The sequence below is a fragment of the Etheostoma spectabile genome, chromosome 10 (genome assembly GCF_008692095.1).
Source record: "Etheostoma spectabile isolate EspeVRDwgs_2016 chromosome 10, UIUC_Espe_1.0, whole genome shotgun sequence".
Lineage (NCBI taxonomy): Eukaryota > Metazoa > Chordata > Actinopteri > Perciformes > Percidae > Etheostoma > Etheostoma spectabile.
This window is the reverse complement of record NC_045742.1, coordinates 16,688,398-16,706,557: the sequence shown is the minus strand read 5'-3', so window position 1 is coordinate 16,706,557 and position 18,160 is coordinate 16,688,398. Positions and strand designations below refer to the sequence as shown.

The following is an 18,160-nucleotide window of genomic DNA, read 5'->3' as shown; positions in this document are numbered from 1 at the left end:
CAGCGCCAAAGCTTTTTGGCAGCCTGTCTGGTTTAAAGTCCTTTGGAAGAATACAACAACCTTTGTGCTTCATCAAATGATTATTTTCCCATTAACTTCAGGCAGTCAATACAATGCTGAAAACCGTATAATAAAAAGCTTTTCCATCAGGCATGTTGGCAGGATGGTTTGTGTTTGTTCATTCTGGTAGAAGTAGAATTGATTTCAAAGCTGTAAGATGGCATTTTTCAGCTTCACTGGAAATCATTTAAATTACCAGGAAAAAGGTTATGCCACAAAAATAGTCTTTATTGACAGGCTAAATCAATCATGTTAAGGCAACAGCAATACTGAGACAGACAGACAGAGTGAGTGAGTGAGTGAGTGAGTGAGTGAGTGGCGTGAGTGAGTGCGTGCGTATGTTAGTGAGATATGTGAACTATATAGAAAATAAAAAAATAAAAAATGGATTTCAGAAATGATTGGCACTGTCTTTGGCTGAATCACTGGGCTTCACATCGTCTGCTTTGGAGCTCTGTTGAAACAAGCAAACAACCATAATGTCAACACAAGGTTTTACTAAGCTAGTTAAGGGTAAAATAACTTAAAACCGTCCATGATTTTACTTTGGAATATTGTGTTGTGTGCAAATGTTAAAAAACAATACATATACCATAGGTTTACATTTCAACAGTGTTTGAAATAATCTAGATAAGATTTTGGGGAAAAATACTTATTTGCTTTCTGGCCAAGAGTTAGATGAAATGATCAATACCACTGCTCCTCAATCATCTCTACAATAAATATGAAGACAGCCAACAGCCGGCTATCTTAGCATAACCACAGCATAGTATTGTTTACTATTGGACAGAGCCAGGCAAACTATTACCTCCTGTTTTCACTCTTTATGCTAAGCTAACCATCACTTGGCTGTAGCTTTATATTTAGCATATGTACATCGGAGTGGTATTTTCCATCCTCAGTCTCGGCAAGAAAGTGAAACAGTGTATTGCCCAAAATGTAACCAATCTATACCAAAACTGTAGTTTGCATTCTTGAATTGCAACCTAATGTTTTTCTTTGAACCCGCATTAAACCTGTTGGGCTCACCATGGACTTGAAAAGGAGGTTGATGACGCCCCTTGAGCGTCTGTCCGCTGTTCGATCAGAAGTCACACATACTGAAATGCTCTTACTGTCCCTCCTGGCTCTAGCAGGGTCCACCTCCTCTGCTCCCCCCACCACCGCCAAGGACAGGCCTACGCACAGAAACAGGAGGAGTTAGTGTATGTGTCTCACTGATAATCAGTTTACAATGAAAATCTCTGCTTCCTTCCACAGCCAGACCATTTAAAGTGACAAATTGTGCTCTTGCAGCTGTTCTACTGATGAACCGTGTGCTCTGGCAACACCGGTGGTACTGTGTGTATGTTTAGTGCTCAGCTGGCCTTGTCCAACAGGGCAGGATGCCTGAGAAACATCAGTGATTTGGGGTTTGATGCACTATTTTTAGGAGCAGGGTTATGTAACTTAAACAAGGACATATGAAACTGCTGCCCAGTTCTGAAAACATTACAACTGACATGACCAATTCACCAATTTGCCACCTTACATCAGAGTTTGTGTTAGGTCAGGCTATTACTGCTACATTCCCCAGTTTGCCATTTCTTAATTACAGCACACTATGCAGCACCATGTTCATTTGTGCACGTTAGTCACCTGTGATGGCTGGCAGGGATCTGGAGTTGGCATTGGTCAGCAACACATTTCCTTCATTCGGCTCAGACAAGTTGGTGTCACTGCGGAACTCCTGTTTCTTGGACAGCTAGAGGGAGACAGAGATCACACAAAACTCAGCAACAGAAGTTCCAGAGATCCTCAGCTCTATTACTTAAACCTAATTTCTTCCCTTCCTTCCTCACTTTATTTCCTCATATTTTCTCCTCTCTCCATGCCATGATCTACCTCTCACTGAAGATCAATCTTACCCGTTTGCAGTCCAGTGTATTCATCTTTTCTCTTTCCTCTGTGATAAAGATCATGCTGCTCCTCTTCTTCTTCTTCTTACTCTTCCTCAGTTTGACCTCTGCTTCGCCCACCAGCACCACCCCCTCCACTGCACTTCCACTCAAGCTGCCGCTTGAGCGCGGCAGGGTGGAGGTCCAGGAGGTGGGCGACTCAGGGGTGAGGTCCCTGGGAGGAGGCAGGAAGGGTTTTAGTAGTACATTAAATGGGTAAAAGTATTGTTTTTCATATCCACGTTGCTCTGGAGTGAATTTTCCATGAAAAATGCATCTTTGCAGTTTTAGATGAGATGTATGGTTGAACTCATGCTATTCATTAGAACACATTGAACACATTCTTGTAATAGATGTTGGGGTTCTTTTCACACTCTAAGGTCAGGTAAATTAATCTGTCAACACATATGTGTGTATGCTACCTGTCTGCATGGAGCTTGGTTGGAGTCCCACATTCTGATCCCTGCAGGGAGGAGATGGAGATGATGGACTGACGAATGGAGCGCAGCATGGAGCGAGGACGAGTGGACTTCCTCTCATCCATTTCCGGCTGGAAATAGAGTTGAACAATATGAGATATATATTCATTAATATATATATATATATATATATAAAAAAAAGCAAATGTAAGTGAAGTTACTCTTAAAACAGTACATCACACTCCAATCATCATTAGTTTAATCTCTCCTGAAGGCTAGAGCCAATTTAGACGTTAATGACCATACTTGGCCCCAGTCCAACCATCCAAACTATGTTCTGGTTGTAGAGAAATTTAAAGGTACAAATCTCATATCAACACTACACTCAAGAGGATTTTGTGAGTACTTTGATCGTTAAAATTGGCCTGGGTCAGCTCATTTGCGGGATCATTAGCTCTACCACAGTAACTGCGTCACACCTTACAAAAAAGAAAATGTTTTGGATTACAGACAAAACATGTTTAAGTAAGTCTCTCCCCACTTTTTGTCGCACTTTTCCCACTCTTATCCTTTATCCCACAGTTCTTACCAGCTCTCTCACTCCGTACTCCTTCTCCACTTTCTTCTTCAGCTGTTTGAAACACTCCTCCATGCGCTCGTGGAAAGGACGCAGGTCATCCATTACTCTCTTCCCATGGAGAGAGATCCCTCCACCCAGTAATGGGATCTACAAATACAAATATTAAATGTTAACAGAACTTCCACATAAAAGCAACACACTAACTATGTGGCGTGTACGTGTATCGGAGAATGTGTGTTAGCGTGTTCAGTACCTGCCATGCGATGAGGTCTTTGAGGCGTAGCAGTTTATCTCTGTCCTCTGGGTGCTGCAGATTGTACTCTTCGGTAAAGAAAGCCTGATAAAAGAGGAAATATTAAAATCTAATTCAAAGAAATGTGGCTATACGTTTCAAATGCCGAGGCTGATTGTAGATTAACAACTGAGTTTTCCACCCCCATGTGCACTTTATAGGCCCACTGATCTTATCCTATGCAGGATATTGACTATTAACAGTATTTACAGTTATGAATACACCATACTCTAATAAGTGTCTTGCATGTAATGTCATTTGTAAATTTAAAGTAATTTAGCCTGAGGAGGTGATACAGATTGTAATCCCTGAAGCTCAGATAGACTTCATATCAAAACAAAATAGCAGTACTGAGATGGGGAATCTTAGTTACAATTCTACACAGTCACCAGGAATCAGTACTTGTTTAAATAGAAAAAAGGTCACTAGATAAATGATGAGCCAATATCGATGTAAAGGTATTAAATTCTTTAACCAACCCAGAGCAGTGTACTTGCGAGTGGCCACACATTGGGGAGGATTACTGGGCTGATTCTTTACAGTTACACTTTACAGTACCTTTTCATACTTGGCAAAGCCGCCCATGACAGCTGGGTCCACGATGCCATTAAGCAGCATGGAGAGGGGGTTGATGGGAAGGGTCCAGTCAGCCTGGTATTGGTTAATCATAGTCAGAATCTTCTCATTGGTGGACTCCATGGTCTCTATGGCGTTTTCCAATGGAGACAAGGTAGTCTGGACGGAGTAGCCAAGTGGTGAAAAGAGAAGCGAGAAGGAGGAGGGAGAAATGAAAAAATGGGGGATGGAAGACGGGAGGGAGGTTATGAGGGTGGGATGTGGGAGATAGAGAATACAAAATTCAGTGAAAGAGATCTGGAATCAGGCAATTTCCCACATCAAACATGCAAGTCAAACATGGAGTAGAAACCCCTCCACAAACTTACATGTTTCAAATCAGTAGCCTCGAACCAGCGCAGAATCCCTGGCAGCTTATACACAGTGGTGAAGGTTGTGCGTTCAATCCACATAGACTAAAACACAGAAATGGAAAAGAGAACAAAGAAGAAAGCAATTAGATGTGCCTTTTTCCACTTGTGAATATTCATAACAAGATATCTTGTAGTCAAGTCTGAACTCTTTCAAGACACTTAAAGTCCTGTTCAGATGTTTGCTGTAGTAGAGTGATTAATGGTACATGTTGATGAATAGAATATCCATATCCAACATTGACAAAGTATAACCCTTTTGCTTTAAAAATACCATGTGGGGGAGGATGTGTCAATCTTATGTGTTTTTTTCTTAGTTTTTTTAAAACATAGCAGTCTTTTAGCATTATTTGACCCATTCTCCCTTTGCTCAGGTACAGAGATGTGGGAGTCATTGTGGACTCAGTTATTTACATATTACATCCACGAGAAAGTCATTACTTGTTTGCTTTTTTAAAGATATCTTTGGGTATTTTAGGCCTTTATTTATACTGGACAGCTGAAGACATGAAAGGGGGAAGAGAGGAGGAATGACATGCAGCAAAGGGTCGAACCTGCGGCTGCTGCGTTGAGGAGTAAACTTCTTATATATGGGCGCCTTCTCTATCAGGTGAGCTATACTCCTAGCACCAACTACTGTACACATGCAGGACTGTTCATTCTCTGGACCTTCTACTTAAATTACTTCCCAATAACTTCCCATTTTCTGTAACTTTTTTCCACTTCAATTCCAATTCCTTCAATCATTATTCTACTCAGAAGATGTAATTCCCGTTGGTGTAAGGAGAGTAAATCCGATTCCTATAAGAATAAATATATCTCCTAGTATCAGGAGACAAAAAAATCCTCCCTGGGAAAATTAATCACATCCCTACTTATTCCCACCTGTCCTGCATATTTCTTTTTTATCTTAGTGTTTCCTTTTTTTTGTTCTTTTTCTTTTGTTTTTAAATACTAGGCACTCTCTATTTTTGTATTACCCGAATCTGAACATAATATGATATTTTATCGTATAATTATACCACACACTGCTCTTTTTAAAATCCTATTATTTTAGAGAACAGGAACTCATTTTTTCAGACTGATAATCTTTTCATTTAAAAAAAAAAGAACAAAACTCACAACAAACTCATTGTTTGGGTCCACAGGTCCTTTCCTCACCGGTCTGGAATAGTGAAAACGCTGCACGTAGTTGGACTTGTAGAAGCTGCAGAGGGTGTAAGAAGAGGGAGAAGGAGAGAGAGGTTAAAGTCAAACAAAGGAAAGAAAATAAATAATTTACAATAAGGGAAATGTGACATCATTAAAACTGCCTATGCTGTTTTAGAGCATGTAATGCTATTTCCCTGACTTGATAATCTGGTCGGGAACAGGTTTGTTCTTCAGGCGAGGAGGAATCTCGAGGACTGGCTGTACTGTGAAACATTGGATATCTGGTTCAGAACAGTCAGGAATAAAACATCACTACATGTTGGAGGGTGTCAACGTCCAAAAATGAGAGTTGAGGGATGTGTCAGACCTCCAGCAGCTGGGTTTTAATACACAGAGGTGGTAAAGCAAAACATACAAAAAAAGATTTATTGAGATTCAGAACAATACTGTCTAGATGAATAGATCTAATACACAAAAATTTATTGGTATGTTTTTATTGTGTCTCTAGGTAAAAGGTCCCATGATATTTTCTGTTAGAAAAAAACAGGATCTTATATCAGCAACCCAAATACTTAGTATTTGCTGCCAGAAGGATACACTGCAGAGGAGAGTTCTTGATGTCGTCTCCTGGCATGGTGGTCATGTTGAGGCGCACGGCGCTGGGGAACTGGCTCATCAGCTGGTTCTGAAAGTCCTCTCTGCGTTCGTACTCCTTGCCACGGTGGATAAACACCTTGTTCTGAAGCCAAAGGAAATGTACTGGTGTTAATGATTAAGCCCTTATTTCTCCTGTGATCAACACAGGGAAATTCTCTTTTTCTGATTTTGACTTTGTTCAACAGGACACTGCATTTCTTGAAGTGGGCCTATGCCTGGTTTCCTTTTACTGCCCTGAAAAAACAGAGTCACTGACTTTATCATATTCCTTACCACAGCAGCTAAACGCAAATAATGAATATACTGTAGGAGCTTTAAACAGTGGAATATCTTGTATCAGCAGTTTGCTAAAATGTCCCATTCTGTTAACCATCTTGCTGGTGTGTTTAGAAACCTGTCCACTGTTGCAATTTTAAACAGCTTAGCTTCAGTGCTGATAATGGAGAGAAAACGTTATTATGACCCCTATGTACAGTACAAGGTAGGGAGTTAGGGATGCCTTTGTGAATCGGTGTCCTTCTACGTCTACTACGCAAAGTGAGAACTTTTTTTTGGTATGCTTTCATTCCCACCAAACAGTGATAAACACAAACCCTGAGGAATGGAGGGTAGCCCTGTCCATAGTAGCCCACTGCAAAGTAGTCCGGCTTAGGCCTCAAGATCTTCATAATGTTTTCATAGAACTTGGCTTGTTTCTCCTATATATAGAGAGAGAGAAAGAGAGAGAGAGAGAGAGAGAGAGAGAGAGAGAGAGCAAGAGAAGGAGAGATCATGTAATGTAAACTTACAGATTTTGATACACTCTCTGACCCAACAGAAACACAACATCCATTTGGAGAAAATAGTGTCAGTGCTGTAGAAGCAGCGAGATATGTGAGTGCATGTCACACCCTCAGAGACTACCAGCACAACAACACATAACGTCTGTAGTTCATCTCCTCACAGTTTACCCTTTCATCTCATTTAGTCCTTTACTTCATGTGTTTTTCATGTTTTTTTGTCTTTGTTTTCTTCTTACACAATTAGGATTTTTCATATATACATACATACACAGTATATAGTTGTATATAGTAGTATTTAAATTTATATACTTTAGTTTATCTAACTGAATTCTATGTATGTACAGTATGCATTTAATTTTATTTTCTTATTATCCTTGATGCTTTGTTAATATTGTTTTTCCAACATTCATATGGCAATAAAGCAAGTAAATTCAGTTGTGAGAGAGAAACAAAGAGAAAGAGAGAGACAGACAGACAGACAAAGAGAGAAAGAGAGACAGAGGATGTTCAGGGGAGAGTTTCAGAGATAAGCACCATATGCAGCCGTTGCAGTTTCACCAGCCTGTGCCAATGACAACGCTACCCTCAGCAGAATGCTGGGCCTTTGATGGTGATAAATGTAGAAAAACTAAAGTGCACGGCAACCAAGGGCAATATCTGTCATTTATATAACCACATACATTTGGCATTAGCTAAGAGAAGCCACTGCTGTAGTCGTATAAAGAAAGAAAGAGACTTTTCCATTGTTTGAAAAAGTGTAATTCTCTGTGGGAGGTGGGAAGGGTGAGGAGAAGGTGGTGGTGGATTTGGGCAGGGAGCACTTCTGCTGTGGTGTCAAAGCAAGCGATCTCAAAAACAGAAGAGTGGTTGAGAAGACGAAGCAAGAATGTTTCTGAGGGGTTTGGCATTGAGGATTCACACGTTTGGGGTTATATGGTAATTGTAGAAGCTCCAACCAGAGTTCTTCAGAACTTTACACTTGAAGGACTTTAAGTGTCAAATAAGTATTAATTTTTAAACATGGATGAATAGCTGGTAATATGTGAGGACTGCAGATGACTAATGTAGTCAGGAAACTGCTGATTTGGAACACTAGTTTCGGAGGTTAAGTAAACTGTGTGCAATGTATAACTTACACATTGGCTGCCGGTCAATTTACATAGATTTTGTTTTACGTTAAAGCCACAGACAACTATTTGACCAACGTACAGTACAGATTTTATTTCCTTTACTCACATATTTAATTTAACAAGGGCCAGTTACACAACAAGTGCATAGGAAGTGAGCCATTATATGTTGCTGCTACTGTCCAAAAACTTGAATAAATTTCCTGAAGTCTCTCCCTCTCCTTTAAACACCGTCATACACCTAAGAACATCTCTAAAATCTATGAAGGGAATTTAGGGCAGAAGGAGGAGAGAAATGAAGAAAAAAATGTGAGAGCATCATTACTGCGCAGAAGATAAGGTTTGAGAGTCATGTATTACCAGTCTCTTGCTGAGTAACTCGTAATCAAAGATCTCGTTTTCGTACTGTTCAGCTAGTTCCTTGCACAGAGTGATGGCCTCTTCCCACATCTAAAGACACAGACACACACACACACACACACACACACACACACACACACACACACAAGGAAAAAAAAGAAGTGTCCTTCATTACACCATTACACCATCTGCTAATAAATCGTCAGCAGCAGCTGTCGTGGTGGGAAATCATCTTGAGAAAATCTGTTTTCAGGTCTCTGGAGAGTGGAGGAAAATGTCTCTTTCAAGGCTTCAGAAAACATAAAGCACTCAGACAATACAAAGTGAATGTGACCCCAACATAAAGCAGAGAGACTATAACTGCATGAGAATGCAACACTGTTTCATCCTGAAAAGATACTGAATGTTTGAAACAGGAAAGGAATATTTTCCAAAATAAAGGTCTGTGCATTGACTTCTGATTTTTTGGGTTTTTGCTTCCCCCCCAAAAAAACAAAAACAAATGTGTATGCTGAGTATTGTGATTTCTTTATCGTTTTGTGAAAAGAATTCAGAAAGTTATGGTAGTTTCCAACTGTCCTGCTAAAAATGTTATCCAGAATGAAAAGCTTTACTTTAATTGATCTTGGAGCATTGATTAACATTTTTACAAATCCTCCCATTACTCTATGAAGGCGGAGTTAGGAAAGTGAAGCATGCTGACCTTGCCCTTGTCAAAGTAGTCGATGATGGTGTCGTAGAGAGTTTCTTTGAGCTGTCGCTGGGTTTGGGAGCCGTGGGACTCAAACTGGGGGTTGCACGTCTCATCTAACCACTGGAATGAAAGGATGGAAGATAAAAACATGGAGGACAGGACAGAGACAAAAAGTAAGATATGGGATTTATCATTTTGGAATCTTTAAACTATACATATACTGTATAAAAACAGTCACAGACAGGCCAACTTTGTTTTTAACTGTCCCATTTATCATGATGTTGAAATAAGCGGGGAGAACAACTTAACTCAGAGGTACTTTGTTGTAATAAATCAATATTTAGCACCATAAGCGGTGTGTGCACAAAAACAAGAAGCATCATGCTCAGCATTTTTTATAAAAATGAGACAATAGCTAATCTTCCATCTTCAATTAAACAGAAATTCACTTAGAAACTAAACAGAAAGTGCACAATAATCTCCACCACTAACTTATATGTATTGGAACTGTTCTATCTGCTTAGAAGAGTGGGGAAGAAGCATGCTGTCCAATACAGCCTGCTCTCTCCAATAATGTGAAGCGGGCAGGACAGGATTGACACTGGAGATGAATGGAGATTATAAAAAATGTTATAGAGTTCAACTGCTTTGATGTAATGATACTAGACGGAGAAAGGAGGAGTGATGCCCCTGTTCCTCCGTCTCTCTGAGTGAGCTTCTAAGTGTGCCATAAAAGAGATGAAGGGACCAAAGAGGTCATACACATTCAGACATAGACACACACACACACACACACACACACACACACACACACACACACACACACACACACACACACACACACACGGAAAGAAAGAAGTGGCCAATGCCATGCCATAAACTAACTTAATCATTTGGAGGCCAGCAAAGTAGCAACAATTTATCAGCTATAAAAAACTCATTTGTGGGGGAGAGACAATAATTAGACAAAGCAAGGCACTGGTTCCAGCATTAAAATGACAAATAGCTCCCTTGTGTGGTGTGTGTGTGTGTGTGTGTGTGTGTGTGTGTGTGGTGTGTGTGTGTGGTGTGTGTTTGTGTATGTGTGTGTGTGTGTGTGTCCTACCTTGAGCAGGCGAGAGTGGAGGAGCAGTGTGTATGCTGCCTCAGTGTAGTTTTCACCCTCCAGATGAAGGTCCCTTAACTTGTAAAGGTACCTGAGCACACACGTGTACAAACACCGTCACAGATGTAATTTAATACACAACTTACACATCACTCCACTAGATGCCACTGTTGGGCAACTTTAAGCAAATTAAGCATTAATCACTAGGGTGTCACTGCTAATCTGTCTCATGCCCACACAGACAGACAAACACCAATACATACCCTGAAATATGTACACAAGGTCATTCCAGAGGACATACATGCAAACTCACAAAATGACATTTTAACATATGTCTTTTTAACGGTCTGACAGATGTTTTGTAGCCCAATCCGGCAAGGAGGACAACTAACATTGGGATCCTAGTGAACATCTTTAGTTAATATCATTTTTTTGCATCTCCATCTGGAGAAAACATTTTGTTATGAGGCCAGAGACTGGACTTTCTTGCTAAGGCAATGGTGATGACAAAGCAAGAAAAAAGTGGCTTCTACAGTGGATTGACTTTTTAAAGGAGCAATCCTCTGTTTACTTCATCAAGTAAACTGTTTATTGTATCTGGCTAAATATCGAATGGTGCTTTCTTTCTTTGTTTAACCTCATTATTTCCTTTTTCTTTTTCCTCTAATTTTTAACCAACCCAATCAGAATAACATAATGTTCAGCCTGTTCTATTGGTTAGGTTAATCTGCACCTCTTGACTAACCCCAGTCACTTTTGCTCTTCATCCTTAATGTTCTTCCTCACCTTCTCTGACTCCACCTTTCCCTCTCTTCCATCCTCCATCTCTCAGCATCTTTTCACAAGGTGTGCTTAAATTTTTCATCTGATTCATCGCTGAAGTATTTGTCCATAACTTAAAAAACTTTTACCCCCTTAAAGCAACACATAAACTATTGCCTAATTCCACACTACATCCAAATTCTAAGGTTTTGAGTAAAGTATGTAGTGTGTCCACCTAATAAAAAGTGACAAAATTACTTAAAAGTGCATTCAAAGATAACAGTATACATACTAACACAACTTGTAATTCTTGTATGTGCTACACTGTAATACACAGAGGCAATATAGGTTGTACTTATGGCTGTACAAAAATAAAATAATTAGTATATTCTAGTAAGACACCTCCACAAAAGTCTCACAAAACAAAAAATAAAATATTAAATATTTGATAAACAACTTTGTAAAATGACAGTTTAGTGCAATACAGTAAAGAAAGTTCTTTTAGATTCCTAATTCTAATTCTTGTAGACTATCTGCAAAAACAGTATACTATCAAGATTAGTATTTAGTACATACCCTACCATATAATTAATGCAGTACTAAGAAATAGCATTTTCAGCATAAATACTGTAAGCAATTGAGCTGCAAATGTAATGGTCCATAATTCACATGCTGGACCATAACATAATTAGTTTGAGGTTTTGTTATCCATACGTGGCCTGAAGTGATACAGCTACTGTGTAAGATAACATTCTGGCTTATCATATAGCACATAAGTAGTGCTTTAATACGTAATTTCAATAAACCGTTTGTTTGTTTGCTAACGTTAACTAGCAAGCCAGCCAAATGCTAAAAGTATACTCCACAGGGTAGACGGAGGCAGCTGATCAACCACAGAGTTGAGCTCCCTTTGACACATACAGTTAACTAACTAATTATGTCCACAAGCCATCGCCAGAAATGTACCGTGGGACCTGACGAGATCTGTCATCTGCCATCTTTCTTTCTCTCTCTCTCTCTCTCTCTCTCTCTCTCTCTCCTGCCATCATTCTGCCTTTCTCTGTCTCTTCACCTTTCCTTCCCTCGCACCAATCATGTCTCTCTTTCTCTCTGCTGGCCCTCCAGTCACACCAAGTGCTGATCCTGTGGATTCTGACATTAATTCAGCAGGACTCATATAATCCCTTGTCAGATTATGGAGCTGCATGCACGTACGCACGCAGCACAAACACACACACACACACACACACACACACACAACACACAAATGCACCACTTAAATGTTTTTTTTAATGTCAAATTCCGCACATAAATACCTGATATACATCCCTTCACGATTGATGTCCTTGTAAAAGTTCTGCAAAATCAAAAGGAGAAGCTGGGTTAGAGTCAGTCAACGTGCATGTGTGTGTGTGCAACATGTGTGTAAGAGAGAAAGAGAGAGATTTAAAATCATTTGGAAGTGCTACACTGACTGTAAGTTTTATATTTGTGTGGAAGAGTGTTTGTCCAAAGGGCTGTATGTTTTTTCTTCTGATTGCCTTTGTGTGAATGTGTGGGAGCGTGTGCATGCACATTTATTAGTTAAGCAGCACAGACTCCCAGTTTAATGAAGTTTAATGACATCTACAGAGAACAGAGGAGGAGAACGAACTGATGTAACCCCGTCTCCCATCACCAGGCGCACACACACACACACACACACACACACACACACACACACACACACACACACACACACACACACACACACACACACACACACACACACACACACACACACACACACACACAAATATACAAGCTCAATTACTGTGAAATATGCTGTAAAGCCAAAGCATACTGTATGAATATTTATATGTACTTGCTTTATTTGATGAAAAGGTTAGGTACATCATTGTTTGCATAAATACATTTTAACTTCAGTAGCCAATTCCCTGCTGGAGGCTGTCCATCTACATGATCAGCTGTTTTGACTCTAATGTATCAAAGGTGAGTACCTTTGACACATCTTTTGAACATACAACACAATCCACAACATCACCTTCTATTTATCTTTCATGACCTACAACACACCAGGAGGCAGCTTTTTCAAAAATCTGTATATAATCTTATATAGAGAAAGTGAATTTGGCAATACCAACAAGCTTTAGTCTGTGACTGAAAGTGTCCCCGGAAAGACAAAGTTATTCCGGAAAGACTTTAACTTGAGGTTGGCAGAGGTTATTTTGACATGAGCAGTGTGTGTTTGTGAATGTGTACAAGTGTATTACTTTGAAAGTGCATCTGCATGAGCAAGCATAGAAAATACCTATGTGAATGCATGTGTATGTGTGTGCCCTTCCTAATTGAAGTTAGTCTGAGGGGGTACATGGTTTGGACAGTGCACTAATGCCTGCTTGCCTGAAGAAAGGTTTTCTTAGCTGGCAAAACAAATGAAAGAGAATAGCTAAGGGGCAACTGCCACAGGCTACAATATAAACATCTCTGTAATGTTCTAAAAGCTTCAACTCCTTATGGGAAAATAACACATTTTAAGATACAGACACAACCATTTATCATCAACCAATCCTCCTTAGCATCTCAGAAATGTCTTCAACAATTAAAATCTAGGGGAAAAAATCCCCCCAAAAATGCTAATATCAAAGAAGGAAAACTGATTATAGGAGGAATGTAATAATTTAACTTGAGTGAAGACAATCATATTGTAGGAAGATGGGATACGTTACTAAACTTGAGTATACTTTGGGGTAGAATGTAATTATGAGATCACATTAGAGAAAGGATGTGGAGCAGACAAGAGCTGATGCAACCCTCTGCAAACCAAGTAGGAGACCAGACACAGAGATGAATCTTTTCCTTTAGATCAATCGGGACACAACTCAAATGTGGAAAAGGGCTACAAAGACCTTGGTATGAAAGACAAGACATAAAATCAGTGTTGCATAATGAACTCCTCAATCAGTTGGCTCTTTTGGTATGGATGAGATTATTGACTGATGCCTGCCCTTGTGGGGGTTCTATACAACAGCTACAAAGTACAGTGCATGAATCAGAAAATGTGTATCAATGAACGCGAATCTATGGTGATGCATGCCAGATTCACAACATATGGGAGATTTTGCATCAATGAAACATGAAGAAAAAGAAAAAAAATGAAATTCCTATGGAGGAAAGGCTCACAGCAATATGATGAATTTCAAGATACCAAGTTCCTACTTAGTCCTGTACCCACGGTTGGTTATATTAGTAACCAAGTAATATATTAATGCCTTTTAATAAAGCCCACTTCTACACCTCAGTTTTGGAGAAGGAATTTGTAAAGCTGATCAAGCCTGCAGCACTTTTAAGGTGTATTGGATTTCAATGAAGTTTGGACTTACCAGAAGGTTGACGGTGCAGCTCATGCGGTTGTTGCGGCTGTCATCGCTCATCACCGTGCGGTAGTCAAGGAGACGGATGAGGAGTCCCTTTACCAAGGCGACAAAGTGCTGCACCTGTGGCCTCAGCGTGGGTTTCTCTGCAGCACAATCCAGCAGACTGGCACACAAGCATTCACAAGTGATAATCAGTGTTTGAGTTTCTGTTAAACCAGTGAAATGAGTCCAAAGTTTACTTGTTGAGGGTTAGAGGCAAGTCTACACTCTAAGGTCCTTTTTTGGGACATTTGCAAAGCCAAGCCAGTCAAGATTTTAACCATTTTTGCATAATCTTATACCATATGCTATACCATATTTTACCAATACTATCACTCATTCTCATATGCTTGTTTATCTACAGTAGGAGTACAACCTGCCAGGCATTAAAGGTTGCTGTGAATACGGTATATTCCAATACTCAGGCCTACATGGTCTCCAGTAGTTCCATGTATTGCTCGTCTCCTCCTCCACCCTCCACCTCATGGTCCAACTTCAAAATGATCTCATTCTCAAACTACAGAAGAAAAGAGAGAGACAGAGAGAGAGAGAAAGCAAAGGGTGAAACAAAAGGGAGTGGAAAACAAATGAGAAGAAGGATAGAAAAGAAATCAATTATGCAAGCATAATTAAGGTGTCTCTTTTACTTTCATGCATTGTCACAGAAAATCAATGGATGTGCACAATGTGCATGTGCCAGTGTTTCCGTCTGTATTTTGTGTGTGCAAAAGTGAATTTGGCTTTTATATCTTTACATTTCTCTGCAAACAAACAGTTCTTAGTTCTTCAGTTGTGCTTACAAGAAAAGAAAACAAAAAAGAAGAGCTATATGTTAACATAAGAAAATTCTCAGGTGGGATGGAAAAAACATTTTTTTTCTTGACCAGATATGTCTTACAATACCAATATGTTTTATAACTTTATTGGACACATAAGAGGTGTGTTTTTTCCTAGTGATGATCAATTATTCTCTTAAAACCTTGACACACATATAAGCATTCACATTTTTAAGTTGAATACATGTGTGTATTTCGACCTTTTGGAAGTTTCCAGAGTGTGCATATTCACAGGTGATCATGTCAAAGAAGATGGGGATGGTGGCCCTTCGCAGCTCTTCTTCTGGGATCAAAGTCATCTCCAGGATGGGACCCACCATGCCAGGTATGAAACAAATCTTATGACTACCTAAACACACACACACACACACACACACACACACACACACGTAATGAAAAAAGGTGAGTAAAACCATATCTGGCCTATCTGCCCTTGTTGGAAGGCTCCGCAGGTATCTGTCCACCAACAGTGTCTCCTTCTTCGTTTGATTTTTAGAGTGATATGTTATATTGATGCCTGTCTATGTGAATTGGTGCTGGCATTGCAAACCCTTATTACCACACTGTAACGGAAACTAATTACACTGATGCTTGTTGTGTTGTGCTCCCACCTGCACAGACACACACAGGTATGTCTTGATATTAGGGTAAACACACCTGGTCACCAGAAGCAGCAAGGCAGTAACACTTATTTAAACTCCTAAACCTAACTCCTATAAATTCCTTACCTAGTTTGTACCAGATGTCGCGTATAGCAAAGCCAATGAGTCTTCTCATATCTCCATATCTGAAATTACGAGGGAGAGAAAAAAATACACATTAACAGAGATAGAAAGAGAAAGAGAAATCCCATTAGCCCATTAGTTTAGAAGCAATGTCTTGATCAATACTGTTATTTTCCCTTTTAGAAATCAAACAACCCAGGGGGAAAGACAATGCTGCACTAATCTGCCCCAAAATGAACTTGTCAATCTTCAGGCATCACACAGTTTTAATAGGCAGTGGAAGTGTAAACGGTAAATGCAGACTCCAAAAAAGATCACAAATCACTGAGTGTTTCATTAAAGCAGGGAGAGTATGTGTGGTAAATAAGGAAAGTATATGGCCTTCTCTCACTTGGCCAGAATCTTGTTCCTCTTGGTTGGCGAGAAATGCTGAAGCTGCAGAGACTCCTGTGTAATAAACGCCACCGCCAAGTGGAAATAGTTATTCCATAACTAGATGGGGAGGAAGAGCGAGGAAGGTGAGGGGTATAGAGAAAGGAAATGGAGAGCTTTGTTAAAAGCAGTACAGGCAACAACAAAAAAATAGCTGTCAATATGAGTCAAAGCCTGTAAATACACACACACACACTAACCTGCACTTCAAAGTCATCATTATTGAGGAACTTTTGGTTCATAGTGTCAGCATAGGTATTGATGGCCCTCAGGAACACTCTAATGCGCACAAATACAAACATTGATGGTACACACACAAACAAAATATACCAATAGAGAATGCAATGCAATTGAATGCAACAAAAACAACATCATCATGCAGTAGTTTGATTGCTGATGAAGGATTAATAAATAAAAAAACAACCTTAAAAGGAAAGAAGTCATATCTGAGAATAAACGGAAAAGAATCTATCGGTGATCACAAATGCACCTTGTTTGCTGCATCTTTGACAGCAGCTGAAGCCCACAGCTTTCTACAGAACTGCTATTTCACTGCCCTCTCCCTTCCCTTTTATTTTCAGTGGAACTTTCTCTCTCTACCTGCACATTTCTTCCCTAACCCCAGTCTGCAGACTCCTCATCAACCTGATCATCAACCTGTTTCTCCTCTACTTCACTCTTACTTTTACTTGTTTGACTTTCTCTCCCTTTGACACTGCTGCAGCCCTCCCACCTCTCGCTTACATCACAAACACACATATATACATCTACATACATATACATATGTATATATATATATATATATTATCTATATATTATATATATACTACATATGTATATATATATATATATATATATATATACATATATACACACACATATATACACACATACACATACATACACACATATATACATCTACATACATATACATATGTATATATATATATATATATATACATATGTATATAATAATATATATATACACACAGTATATATGTACATATAACACACATATATACACACACATATACATCTATATACAGTACATACATATACATACACATACAGTATATATATACACAGATGTACATACAGATAGTATATATGCATATACACACATATATAATATACAGTATATATACACACATATATATACACATATATACAGACAGTATGTACATATATATATATACACACACACATATATATATAAACCCCTGCAGCTCTCAGAAACACATTTGTCACATCAGCCTTTTTTATCATCAACACAACTCTGATCCCTAGCTTTCCAATCTGTAACTTATCCCCATGTGGGTTTGTGTGGATGTAGACAATCTTTAATAATCACATACACCAAGCCTCAATGTCCCAATAGCAGGTCATACTGGGGCAGTTCAGAAAATATATCAGTTACAGAGGCAGACCTGAGATAAGCAGATGGGTGCTTGTAGTACCTGTTCTGTACCATGATCATGGCCATCCAGTCAGAGGGATACACATGTTTCCCAATTAGGTCTTTGAAAAGTAGGAAAGACTCCATCAGGAAGTCCTACAGTAAAAGGGACAAGAAGGAGCGGAAGGGAATGACAAAGCATATGTGTGTATATGATATATGTTCATTCAATACAGCTTTTTTTATTTTTATTTTACCATCAATGTGGATTTAACAGACATACGCACGTGTGTGTGTACTTACCACTAGATCAGAGGTTCCGGTGAAGGTGTCTATGTATGTATTATAGTGACGATCATCCATCTGGCTGAGGATAGCTGTCATGCAGGCTACCACCCTGGACTGCAAAGGTAAAGTGTGTGTGAGAGAGAGAGAGAGAGAG

At 39.3% G+C, this 18,160-nt stretch overlaps 1 protein-coding gene across 1 annotated transcript in view; it reads right to left on the bottom strand.

Annotated features, from left to right (window-relative positions):
• Positions 1 to 269: 269 nt before the first annotated feature.
• dock2 (dedicator of cytokinesis 2) overlaps positions 270 to 18,160 on the bottom strand; it is a 130,433-nt gene continuing 112,542 nt past the window's right edge. The window contains 25 exon segments of the mRNA XM_032527996.1: positions 270 to 514; positions 1,090 to 1,238; positions 1,699 to 1,804; positions 1,968 to 2,172; positions 2,420 to 2,547; positions 3,006 to 3,143; positions 3,250 to 3,333; positions 3,847 to 4,023; positions 4,233 to 4,319; positions 5,397 to 5,481; positions 5,626 to 5,707; positions 6,024 to 6,165; positions 6,677 to 6,781; positions 8,353 to 8,442; positions 9,056 to 9,166; positions 10,152 to 10,242; positions 12,230 to 12,270; positions 14,297 to 14,453; positions 14,761 to 14,846; positions 15,366 to 15,514; positions 15,894 to 15,952; positions 16,282 to 16,382; positions 16,523 to 16,601; positions 17,780 to 17,874; positions 18,022 to 18,120. Coding sequence (XP_032383887.1) covers positions 452 to 514; positions 1,090 to 1,238; positions 1,699 to 1,804; positions 1,968 to 2,172; positions 2,420 to 2,547; positions 3,006 to 3,143; positions 3,250 to 3,333; positions 3,847 to 4,023; positions 4,233 to 4,319; positions 5,397 to 5,481; positions 5,626 to 5,707; positions 6,024 to 6,165; positions 6,677 to 6,781; positions 8,353 to 8,442; positions 9,056 to 9,166; positions 10,152 to 10,242; positions 12,230 to 12,270; positions 14,297 to 14,453; positions 14,761 to 14,846; positions 15,366 to 15,514; positions 15,894 to 15,952; positions 16,282 to 16,382; positions 16,523 to 16,601; positions 17,780 to 17,874; positions 18,022 to 18,120 — 2,709 coding nt within the window. The 3' untranslated portion in view covers positions 270 to 451.